This window comes from Balaenoptera borealis, assembly GCF_965194805.1.
Source record: "Balaenoptera borealis genome assembly, chromosome: 21".
NCBI lineage: Eukaryota > Metazoa > Chordata > Mammalia > Artiodactyla > Balaenopteridae > Balaenoptera > Balaenoptera borealis.
The window spans coordinates 10,928,392-10,940,654 of NC_138880.1; the positions used below are offsets into that span (position 1 = coordinate 10,928,392).

The window sequence follows — 12,263 nt, forward strand, 5'->3', positions numbered from 1 at the left end:
AAAAAGAAGGAAGATAGTTTAAGGGACTTATGGGACACCACCGGAAGGACTAATATATGTGGTATAGGGATCCCAGAAGGAAAAGAGAGAGAGAAAACGGCAGAAAGGCTAGTCAAAGAAATAAGGGCAGAAAATTTCTCTAACCTGGGAAAAGAAACAGACATCCAGATCCAGGAAGCCAAAGAAGATCAAAGAAGATGACTCTATAAGGGCCCACACTGAGATACATTACAGTTAAATTGTCAAAAGTTAAAGACGATGAGAGAATATTAAAAGCAGCAAGAGAAAAGTAACTTGTTAAGTATAAGGGAACCCCCATAAGACTAGCTACGGAATTTTCAGTAGAAACTTTGCAGTCCAGAAGTGAGTGGGATGTTATATTCAAGGGGCTGAAAGAAGAAAAAAAAACAAAAAACAAAACTGACAAACAAAAATAATCTACCAGGGCTTCCCTGGTGGTGCAGTGGTTGAGAATCTGCCTGCCAATGCAGGGGACACGGGTTCGAGCCCTGGTCTGGGAAGATCCCACATGCCACGGAGCAACTGGGCCCGTGAGCCACAATTACTGAGCCTGCGCGTCTGGAGCCTGTGCTCCGCAACAAGAGAGGCCGCGACAGTGAGAGGCCCGTGCACCGCGATGAAGAGTGGCCCCCGCTCACCGCAACTAGAGAAAGCCCTCACACAGAAACGAAGACTCAACACAGTCATAAATAAATAAATAAATAAATAAATAAATAAATAAATAAAAGAATGTGAATTTCTAAAAAAAATAATAATAATAATCTACCAGCAAATCTACAAGTCCTTCCGAACTGAAGGAGAACTAAAGAGTTTCCCAGATAAACAAAAGCAGAAAGAGTCATCACCACTAGCCTGGCACTATAAGAAATGTTAGAAGGAGTTCTTTAACCTGCAATGAAAGGCTGCTAATTAGTAACATGAAAACATAGGAAAGTATAAAACTCACTGGCAAAGGTAAATATATAGTTAAATTTAGAATTCTCTAATAATATCATGGTGGTTTGTAAATCACCTATAACTCCAGTATAAAGGCTAAAAGACAAAGTATTAAAAATAACTATAACTACAGTAATTTGTTAATAGAAAAACAATATAAAAGATGTAAATTGTGACATCAAAAACATAAAATGGGGGCCGTAAAAATGTAGAGCTTTTGTATTGTTCAAAGTTAAGCTGTTATCAGCTTAAAATAGACTGTTATAACTATAAGATGATTTATGTAAGCCTCATGGTAACTAAAAAGCAAAAATCTATAGTAGATACATAAAAGATAAAGAGAAATGAATCAAGCATACCATCAGAGAAAATCATCAAACGACAAATGAAGAGAGCAAGAGAGGAAGAAAGGAACAAAGGAACTACAAAACAGCCAGAAAACAATTAACAAAATGATAATAGGAATAATTACTATCAGTAATTACTTTAAATGTAAATGGACTCATTTCTCCAATCTCATATATAGAATGGCTGAATGGATAAAAAAGGAAGACCTAACTATATGCTGCGTATAAGAGATTCACTTCAGAAGTAAGGACACATATAGACTGAAAATGAAAGAACAGGAAAAGATATTCTGAGCAAAAGGAAACAGAAAGAAAGCAGGGGGAGTTATACTGATATAAGACAAAATAGAATCTAAGCCAAAAACTGTAACAAGGGACAAAGAAGGTCATTATATAATAATAAAGGGATCGATTCAACTATAATAATTATAAATATTTAACAATTATAAATATTAACAATTTTAAGAGATTTAACAATTATAAATATTTATGTACCCAGCCTCAGAGTACCTAACTATATGAAGAAAATGTTAACAGATCTGAAGGGAGAAAGAGACAGGAATAGAATAATTGTAGGGGACTTCAATACCACACTTTCAACAATGGATAGATCATTCAGGCAGAAAATCAATAAGGAAACATTGGACTTAAACTATACATTAGACCAGACAGAACTAACAGACATATTTAGAACATTCCATCCAACAGCAGCAACATACACATTCTTCTCAAGCACACATGGAACATTCTCCAGGAGAGAGCATATGTTAGGACACAATATGATCCTGCAATCCCACTTCTGGAAATACATCTAAAGGAAACTAAGTCATTATCTCAAAGAGCTATATGTATTACCATATTTATTGCACCGTTATTAAGAATAGCCAAGACATGGAAAAAATCTAAGTGTCCATCAAAGGATGAATGAATGAAGACAGTGTGGTATACAATGGAATATTAGTCTCTAAAAAAGAAGGAAATCCTACCACTTGAGATAACATGGATGAACCTGGAGGCCATTATGCTAAGTGAAATAAGCCAGACAGGAAAGACAAATACTGCATAGTATCACTTATATGTGGAATCTATTTTTTAGAAAGTCAAACTCATAGTAATACAGAGTAGTATGGTGGTTGCCAGGGACGGAGGGGTGGGGGACATAGAGAGAAGTTGGTAAAAGAGTGCAAACTTTCAGTTATAAGATGAATAAGATCTGAGATGTAATGTATAACAAGGTGACTATAGTTCATATTACTTATTGTATAATTTAAATTTGCTGAGAGAGTAGAAACTTGTGCTAGCTTCAAAAACAAAACAAAACTAACAAACAAAAAACACACACAGGTAAATATGTGAAGTATTGGATGTTCAACATTGGATCCAATGTAGTGAATCCTTTCACAATGTACACATATATCAAATCATCATGCTGTACACTTTAAATATATTACAATTTTATTTCTCAATTATACTTTAATAAATATGAAAAAGAAAAACAAAAACGTAGGTAAATTCTCTTTCCAGACCCCTCACTAGGAACTTTTATTACTTTATGAATGATTTCTTCATATGAATTGTTACATAATAGTATTTTGATATCAATTTTCTCCTCTCCAACCTATTTCTAAACAGATTATCAATTCTCTTTCACATAAATAATTTGCCTTTTGTCCATGAGATTATTTTTTACTGCTATATCAGGAGCGGCAAAACGAAAGGCTATATCCAAAACAAAAGTCGTAAGAATTTCCCATCGTTAACTTTGCCTAATCCCTGATCATAGTTTACGAATCCTGGTTTTTCCTACCAAACTAGTACTGTCTACTTGGGACTAAGTTTCCAAACTCTGAGCTGTGACTTCAGCTGACAATCAGATTCTTACCTGGGCCATGTGTTCAGTTGGTTAGAATGTGCTGATGATAAAGCCAAAGGCCAATTCTTGCAGGAACCAGTTTCACCCAGAGAAATCCCTTTGTACAGTCACAGAAAGCATCCTCTCCCCAGCCACTGCTCTCATAAACGTTGGTCCCTGTTATCAAGGAGATCAGTGTCAGAGTGAAACACAGCTCCCAATAAAAAACAGAAAGCACAGGTCATATCTTCTTAGTCAACGGTGATTATAATAGTTATTAGTTACTATTAACTCACTTTGTGCTAGACACTGTGTTAAATGCTGTTCATGTTTTATCTACACGACCCTACGAGGTATTATTTCAACTTAACCTTAAGAAAACCAAGACGAGTAATTTGCCAAGGTCAGAGTGAACGAACTGAAAGTTGACCCCATGTCTGACTTGAGCCTCCAGAGTCCATGTGATTTACCCACAGCACACTCTTTACAGTATTAGACCCACAGGGTAATGGGAAACAAGGGATCTTAGGACTTTTATCTTGGTTCTGCTCAGACTTTCTGTGTGGTCCCTTGAATGAAGTCTTGTCCATTCAGTTCTGGGTGTTGCAAATGGATCCTGCTACGGGAACACACGAGGATACCACTGCTTACGGCACTCACACGGATTGCTGTTTCAGTCTTGATGTCTCTGATCCCATCTTCTCTAGCTCCACATTTAGGTCCTGAATATCCTCTTAGACTTCCTCTGCTTAAAGAACCAACTGGACGTGTTTCTCTTCCAGTCTGATACTTACCCTTTATCTCCACTTCCACCCAATCCTGGTTTCCTGCACACCTCATCCTGAGAAGAGACTGGGCAAGTCAATTTCTCTAAGTATCAGTTAACTTACCTACTGAATAAGGGATTTGGACTAGATTACCTCTAATGCACTTTCGATCTCCTATACATTATCATTAATAAAATGATAACTAGAATTCTTACTGGGGAAGTCTTCCCTTCACTGGAAAGAAGCATTGTATACTTCAGCCCTAACTCCCAGGTCTTACTTGATGACAGCAGTTGCATATTTGTCTACCCACCTTTGAAGTACATAGTGAAAATGAAATTCAAAAAAAATGTGGTTACATTTTAACCCACCCAAATCATCTTTTCTTTTTCATCCAAATTTAAAACATAACCCCTATTGTTATACTTTAAGAGGATGTCTCCTGCCCTCAGTGAACGCTCCCCAGGAACATAAAATGGAATAAAAAATAATAAGGAGAAGGGAATCAATTGGGAGCAATTCTGGTTTTATATGATTGTATTTAATCAATTTTTTCTACTCATTATTGCACATTCAATTCAAAGTTTCAGCCAAAAGGGGGAAAATGCTAGAAGGGATTAATTTCCCCTTGTTCTGCTAATGGAACAATTTTCCACTTGTCATTTTTACTGTCTCAAGTGAGGTAGCATTTTTCAACCATAATCAAGTAGAAGTAGAAATGATTTGGAGTATAGAGGGAATAACAGGGTGCACGACATCCTCTGTCTCCAGAGAGCTCCACCTTACACATTACGCTAAACTTCAGGTGCATTCTAGAGTTTCATATCTGTAAAAGGTATCTGAGAGATCTAGAGTCCCCTTGGGAACTTCCTCTCAGTTGACCGAGACAGGATCTGTACCTTCTCCAAAACCTCTCTCAACATGAGGAGCAGAAAGGTAGTGACTTTAGAGACACTGACTCACCTCACACAGGGCAGAATGGCCATCATCAAAAAGCCTACAAACAATAAATGCTTGAGAGGGTGTGGAGAAAAGGGAACCCTCTTGCACTGTTGGTGGGAATGTAAACTGATACAGCCACTATGCAGAACAGTATGGAGGTTCCTTAAAAAACTAAAAATAGAATTACCATATGACCCAGCAATCCCACTACTGGGCATATATCTGGAGAAAACCATGATTCGAAAAGATATGTGCACCCCAATGTTCATAGCAGCAGTATTTATGATAGCCAAGATATGGAAGCAACCTAAATGTCCATTGATGGAGGAATGGATAAAGAAGATGTGATATATATATACAATGGAATATTACTCAGCCATAAAAAAGAATGAAATAATGCCATTTGCAACAACATGGATGGACCTGGAGATTATCATACTAAGTGAAGTAAGTCAGAAAGAGAAAGACAAATTTCATATGATATCACTTATATGCAGAACCTTAAAAAAATGATATAAACGAACTTATTTACAAAACAGAAACAGACTCACAGACTTAGAGAACAAACTTATGGGTACCAGAGGGGAAGGGTGGGGGGGAGGAATAGATTGGGAGTTTGGGATTGACAGGTACACACTGCTATATTTAAAATAGATAACCAACAAGGACCTACTGTATAGTACAGGGAACTCAGCTCAATATTCTGTAATAACCTAAATGGAAAAGAATTTGAAAAAGAATAGATACTTGTATATGTATAACTGAATCACTTTGCTGTACACCTGAAACTAACACCACATTGTTAATCAACTATACTCCAATATAAAATGAAAATTTAAATGGGCTTGTCCAAACGACATAATATCTCTGAACCTAAGTGTATGTCTTTAGAATGAGAGTAATGACAATTACTATCTCAGGGCAGATATGGGAATAAAATGAAATCATGTTTATGGATGTACTTTGCAGGCAGTAAGGCAGAATGGTCCAGAATTTGGCCAATGGACTAGCTTCCTAAATCTGACTCCCAACTCATCCTTTATAAACTATGTATAGGACTTCCCTGATGGTCCAGTGGTTAACATTCTGTGCTTCCAATGCAGGGGCCACAGGTTCAATCCCTGGTTGGGGAAGTTCCTCATGCCACACGTTATATACATATATATGTATATAAATTATGTATGTAACCTCAGGTGATTTGCTTGAACGCCCTAATCCACAGGTTCTTCCTTATCTGTTGAATGGGAATGACAGTTGCATCTATCACATATGTAGTTGGGAAGATGATGTAACGCCATCAGGGCCCAGCATGAGGTAAAATATCCATGAGTGTTAGCTACTATTAATGCCAGCACAGAATCAGGAAATGAGCGCTTAGGTCTAGATGGGTCAGCAAGATTTCTGCAGGTGTTTGAGCATCCTCAGTATATGTATTAAGTGGAAGGGGGAGAGAAAAAGGGAGAGGAAAGAGAAAATAAACATATCCTTGGATAGAGCAAAGAGGGAAAAATCCAAGAGTAAATTGCTCTTAATTGATGTGATCCTTTGGCCAAGGATCAAGAAAAGAAAACACTTCTTGTATCTAGTGATGCTCACAGCACCAACTCTTGCCATTCTCCGCTCCCTGGCCTCGACCCTCTCTCTCTGAGCTCAGTGGATTTTATTCCTATTTCATTCTTGAAAATAATCAACTGTGGAAATTTAGAGGAGTCTCTCTATGAGTTTTTAAGAGTGCATCAGGGTCATAAAAACAGAGTGGTTCTATCTATATGGAAATGTAGATTTCAAATATATCCTTTCTAATAATCAAATTATAAGGGAAATGGTCCCCTAATAGGGAGCTAATAAAAGTTGATTCTTAAGGCTGCCTGGAGCTGTCAGCAATAAGGAACAGATTTATAATGTGAAGCTTTGCTGTTTTCTTCTTCTTCCTGCAACCCCTCCCCTGCCCCCATATTATATGATCTATGCCAATAACTAGATGGCCCAAGCTTGGATTTGAAGGAACTAGATTCAGCAAAGTTCTCATTTGACCAAATCTTTCCCCACATCCATACACACACACACACACACACACACACACACACACACACTCTCTCTCTCTCTCATACATTTTTTTTTTTTAATTATGTAATGGTTTGCCTAAAGGTGCTAAATTTACTTCCCTGTTTGACTGGAATTTTTCCCTTCTGTACATTGCATGAGTGTTCCCTGGGGTACTATTGATTAGCCATTGAGACTGGGCTTTGGATAACAAGGAGACGGTTAACAGGGGACAGGAAAGCAAATTTGGCATAACTAATTTTTATATAACACTTCGGAAGGGAGAGGTGGATTTTTTTTTTTTTAACCTCTTAATTTTCTAGATGCCTTCCCTGAAAATGTGGCATTTTAGATGGAAACTAGCCTAAGGAGTTGCGCATTTGTTACTGCAGCAAAAGCAAGCACACGAGAGATAAAAATAGATCCCTTTCTCCAGGGTTATACTGAATTGTTTCCCAGATGAGGAAATACAATAACCAGCCCCACTCCTCTGGCTGTGACCAAACACAGATTTTTCTCACTACTTTACTGTCGCGCGGATAGTAAGTCACAACAGCCTGAGTGGAAGCGCACAGCTGGGGCAGGCAAATGTGGACACCAATGCAGACTATCCACCCAGCTAATCTTCCTAAATGATTAGGAAAGGACTCTTCCACAAGGCCATGTGGATGAAACCTTGTCAGCCAGGGAAAAAGACCTTTCCCGCCTCCACTTGTCACCAGGCTAAAACTCCTCATCGTAATCAGGAAGAAAATATCATAGGAGGAAATGCCCACAGGATCCTCTCCAGACTGTGTATTATTACACATGGTATAACCATAACACTTTACTCATAAATTCCAGCAATAATGCCCCAAGTTATTTTTACCAGAAGGTAGGGATAGCATAATGGCATAGCACAAAAATATTAAGACACTATTTCAATGGATTTAAGGTGTCAAAGAGAACACAAGTATGTTGCTTGGGTTATTTTGAACATAAATGCTGTCCCAATAAATATTTTGGACCAGCACAGAGTTGTTGTTGTTGTTTTTTTGCTGTTTTTTTTTTGGTTTGTTTCTTTTGGGTTTTAATTTTGAATTTAGGCTGGGCCCACATTTTCCAAATCCCCTGTAGATTCAACCACTTCTTTTATCTTACACCTGGCTAGATCCACACATTTCTGTTACCTATCTCGTCCTTTAAGAACTGAAGTTTGAGACCCTGGGAGAGACAGGCCACAGTTAGGTATCTTTGTTGACTCTCCATATTTGCAGACTCTGCAAATTGTGCATCTGTGGATTCAACCAACCGCAGATGGAAAAATATTTGGAAAAACAAATTCCAGAAAGTTCCCAAAAGCAAAACTTGAATTTGCTGCACCAGGCAACTACTTACACAGCATTTACATTGTATTTACAACTATTTATACAGCATTTACATTGTGTTAAGTATTGTAAGTAATCTAGAGATGATTTAAAGTAAATGGGAGGATGTGTGTAGGTTATGTGCAAATACTACAGCATTTTATATAAGGGATTTGAGCATCTGCAGAGTTTGGTATCTGCAGGGGGTGCTAGAAGAACCAATCACCCACAAATACCGAGGGACGACCAGACGACCATACATTTAAGAGAAGCTCTATCTTCCATTGAAAGCCGCTGGTAAAAGATTCAAGATTAGAGGTTGCTTTCAACAAGTACATGACTGTGTCGTCAAAGCTTGAAGCAAGAAATCATGAGACATCTACAGAAGGACATCTAGGCCTGGTAGCCACTCACTACATGTGACTCTGGAGCCCTTGAAATGTGACTAGTCCAAATAAACATGTGCCATAGCACAAAATAAACACACACCAGATTCTGAAGATTTAGTACCCACAAAATGTAAAATATCTTATGAATAATCTTTATACTGATTACATGTTGAAATGAAAATATTTGGGGCATATTGGGTTAAATAGAATATATTATTAAAATTAATTTTACCTATTCATTTTATTTTTAATGTGGCTACCAGAAAATGTAAAGCTACATTTGCGGCTAACATCATGTGTCTGTGGACAGCACTGGTCTAGAGGAAACCGTTAACTGCTCCCTTAGGTGCACAGACTTGTTAGTACTTTCTGGAATTTCCTTAGCGAAAAGGAACCAGAGACTGATATCCATGCATAGCTTATAGCTTAAAATACATGTGTGTGTAGGAAGCCGTATATATTAATCATTATACAGAATGGATTCAGGCATTCTCAAAGAGTTTTTTTTTAAACCCTCTGCAATTAGTATACATAGATCCTTCCATTGAATGGACTCTACTGGACTAATTAATTAGTAATAATTATAGAATCCTAACTAATGAAGCTCATTTAATCATTGTAGAATACATGCCGTCCTTATTTCTGTGGGTTCTCTGGAAGCTGACATGGGAGCCGATCTCAGCTCTTGAAATAACCCCCATGACCACTCTGCAGAAGCAAATTTGACCATAAGGAAGAAGCACTGAGCTTCCAGTCTGACGATGGAGGTTGACATCCTAGCTTTACACTCTAACTGTACAGCCCGAGACACTTCAGCTGACTGCTCTGAGACTCAGTCTTTCAAATATCATAAAATTGGGGTGGTAATGTCTATTCCATCAGGATTCTATGACAATGACAAGGGATACAGTGTGTGAAGGCACTTGGTAGACTGTACAGTTTACCTAAAAGCTTGGTGCTGTTAACATGAGCTGGAAGTTTTAGTCACACTTTCCCCTAGAAGCAGAGCCTAGAGTGTGCCTGGGATCACGGTCCCCCCTCATTGATGGCACTTCCCTTGCAAGCTGTATTCACACTGGCAGCCAGTCTGCAAGACAGTGTCTGTGTACCACCCAGCAAAATCTGCTAAAAAGTTTGAAGACGCTGAAAGGTAACCATTTGTTCTGTCTTCAGTGTCAGACAACTGATGAGATTAAAGTTTTACTGAGTTGGATGATTTTTGAGGAGCTCTCCATGTTCCGTCGGTTGTTTTGACATCATTCAGCAAGCCAGCTTGTTCCCTCTCAGTGAACAAGTGAATGTGTCTCTAAGTAAGACACTGTAGAGCTTGCACTGCCTACTTTTCTCTCTCGCCTGCTTTCAATCTTTTATGCTATCGATCTTCTCCTCCTCTCTCCCTGTTTTCCAGGCTCCTTCCATTATAAAATAATCATCAACAGATAATGCAAGGTTGGTCCTTCCAGCTTCTTGACTGCAAACAATTGTCCCCTGAGACAGTAAACATCTCTCAATGGAGACAGTAGTGATTTTATTATTTAAGTTTTTAAAATATAATTTTTATAGGGATGCTTATTGTTGTTTCTTATGAATATACTGGTTGTAGCAAACAGTATTCTACTGATTATTTTTCTAAATTAATGAATTTATTGTTAACTATTTTATACAAAGCACTCTGATAGCCCCTATAAATCATAGGAAAGAAGCATGAAGCAGGTCCCTGGTTTCTCCCCTATAGACCTCGTAGAGATTTCTGTCTCTCTCCTCCATTGTCATGGCCTTCAACTCCTTACGCACATCACTTTGACCCCTTGACAGGAGATCACTTGGCTCCTATCCGCAAATTTATCCAGTTACTAATTTTTATGTGTATAGGGATTTACCGATGTGGCCATATGTGCCCCTCTTTTTGGAAGTCTTTCCTGAGCCTTGCAAGAAGCTGGGTGACCTTACACAAATTACTTAACCTCTCTGTTCCTTCAGAGTCTGTGAAATAGAGATAGCATCTACCTCGAAAACTTGTTGTGGGAATTAAGCATTTCCTAGCACATTATAAGCACTCAATAAACATTAGATACTCCTACAATATCAATGGAATCTACCCGAAAACTCTATCACATAGCTCTTCTCTACAGCTACCACACACCTTGTTTATCTCTAGCATAGCAATACTTGCTCTATTATAATAGTTTGCATACTTGTCTTCCAAATTAAAAATAATACTATTTACTAAGAGTTTGCTATGTACTTTGCTTATATTAGGGCATTTCATCCACCCTGGAACCTTTGTGATATAGACAATCATTTTCATTTTTCTGAACTGAAGAAAGTAAGACTTAGGCAGAGTCATATACCCAAGGGCATGCACTTAATAAATGAGAGAAGCAGGACTTGAGTCCAAAACCCATGCTTTCAACCACTCACCACACTCAGCCACCTCCCCTGAGGGCCCAGCCTACCGTGTCCGTGGGTCCCTGTGGCTAGTACAGTGTCTGACACATAAGTTTGCATTCACTCTTAATTCATTAATATAACACCTTTCCAAGGAAAGGCATAAATATTTTTGTGTTTCAACTAAATATATTAAGAGACACAAAAATGATGTGACTGTCCCATGGATCTGCGGGTAGCGTTTTAAAGGGTTAAGCTGACTTGGCTTTCTCATTTTAGAAGTGTTGCCATTTCCTTTTCAGGAAGGAAAAGACATAACAGGAATAAATTGTAGGCAGATGTCTCATTTCTCTAATTTATTATTCTAGGGTGAAAATATTGAGTGACATAATGCATCACAGGACTGTCATGACTAAGTAGGGGACAATATATCAAACAGGCATGGCTCTAGGAAAAACTACCAAACAAGCTTCAGCTAACGATGGATTAAGTTATTGGGATGTTTTAAAGTTATTAACATTATGGGGGATGGGAGAAATGTTTTAGGCAAGAATGTATTATATTCTTTTTTTAAAATATTTATTTATTTGGCTGCGTTGGGTCTTAGTTGCAGCAGGTGGGCTCTTTAGTTGCAGCTTGTCGGCTCCTTAGTTGTGGCATGCATGGGGGATCTAGTTCCCGGACCAGGGATAGAACCCTGGGCCCCCCACATTGAGAGCACAGAGTCTTAACCACTGCGCCACCAGGGAAGTCCCAAAGGTATTATATTCTTAAGCAGAAAGTAATATGAGTTTCAAATCCAGTTTAACATAGGATCCGTGAAAAATCACAGAATAAAGACATCCTTCAACATTAAATGCAATCTATTGGGGTCTTTCCCAACAAAGAGTTTCTGAAGTGAAGATCTTAGGTTTTACAGAATGAAGGGAGCTGCAGAAAAATAAGTCTGTGGGCTAGGCAAAGAAAAGTGTATAAGGGGCCTTGAATAGTATGTCAAGGAGTTTGACCTTCATTCAACAGACAGCTTTTGGGGGAGAAGAATGACATCAAGGTGACACATAACTCTAGATCGAGTAAGGGGAATTGAAAAAGAGAAATTTAGAGGCACTAGGAATACAAAGGAGGGAACAGATTTAAGGAGATATATAGGAGGAAGAATGTATAGGACTCAATGGCCCCTTGGATGAGAGAAGAAAGGAGAGTAGGACAGCAGATGGAAGATAGGAAGAGAA

The 12,263-nt window shown here is 38.2% G+C and overlaps 1 protein-coding gene across 21 annotated transcripts in view; it reads right to left on the bottom strand.

Annotated features, from left to right (window-relative positions):
- The window catches only part of LOC309619657 (uncharacterized protein), a 386,823-nt gene that overhangs the window by 160,950 nt on the left and 213,610 nt on the right, over positions 1–12,263 (bottom strand). For 15 of the 21 annotated variants that reach the window (XR_014239097.1, XR_014239098.1, XR_014239099.1 and 12 more), the window contains one exon: positions 3,187–3,333. The exons of the other annotated variants lie outside the window; for them this stretch is intronic. Coding sequence is in view for 3 of the 15 variants with exons in the window: in XM_082375094.1 (XP_082231220.1) it covers positions 3,200–3,333 (134 nt within the window). In the remaining 12 variants the exon portion in view is untranslated. The remainder of the gene's footprint in view (positions 1–3,186; positions 3,334–12,263) is intronic. 21 annotated transcript variants of the gene reach the window in all.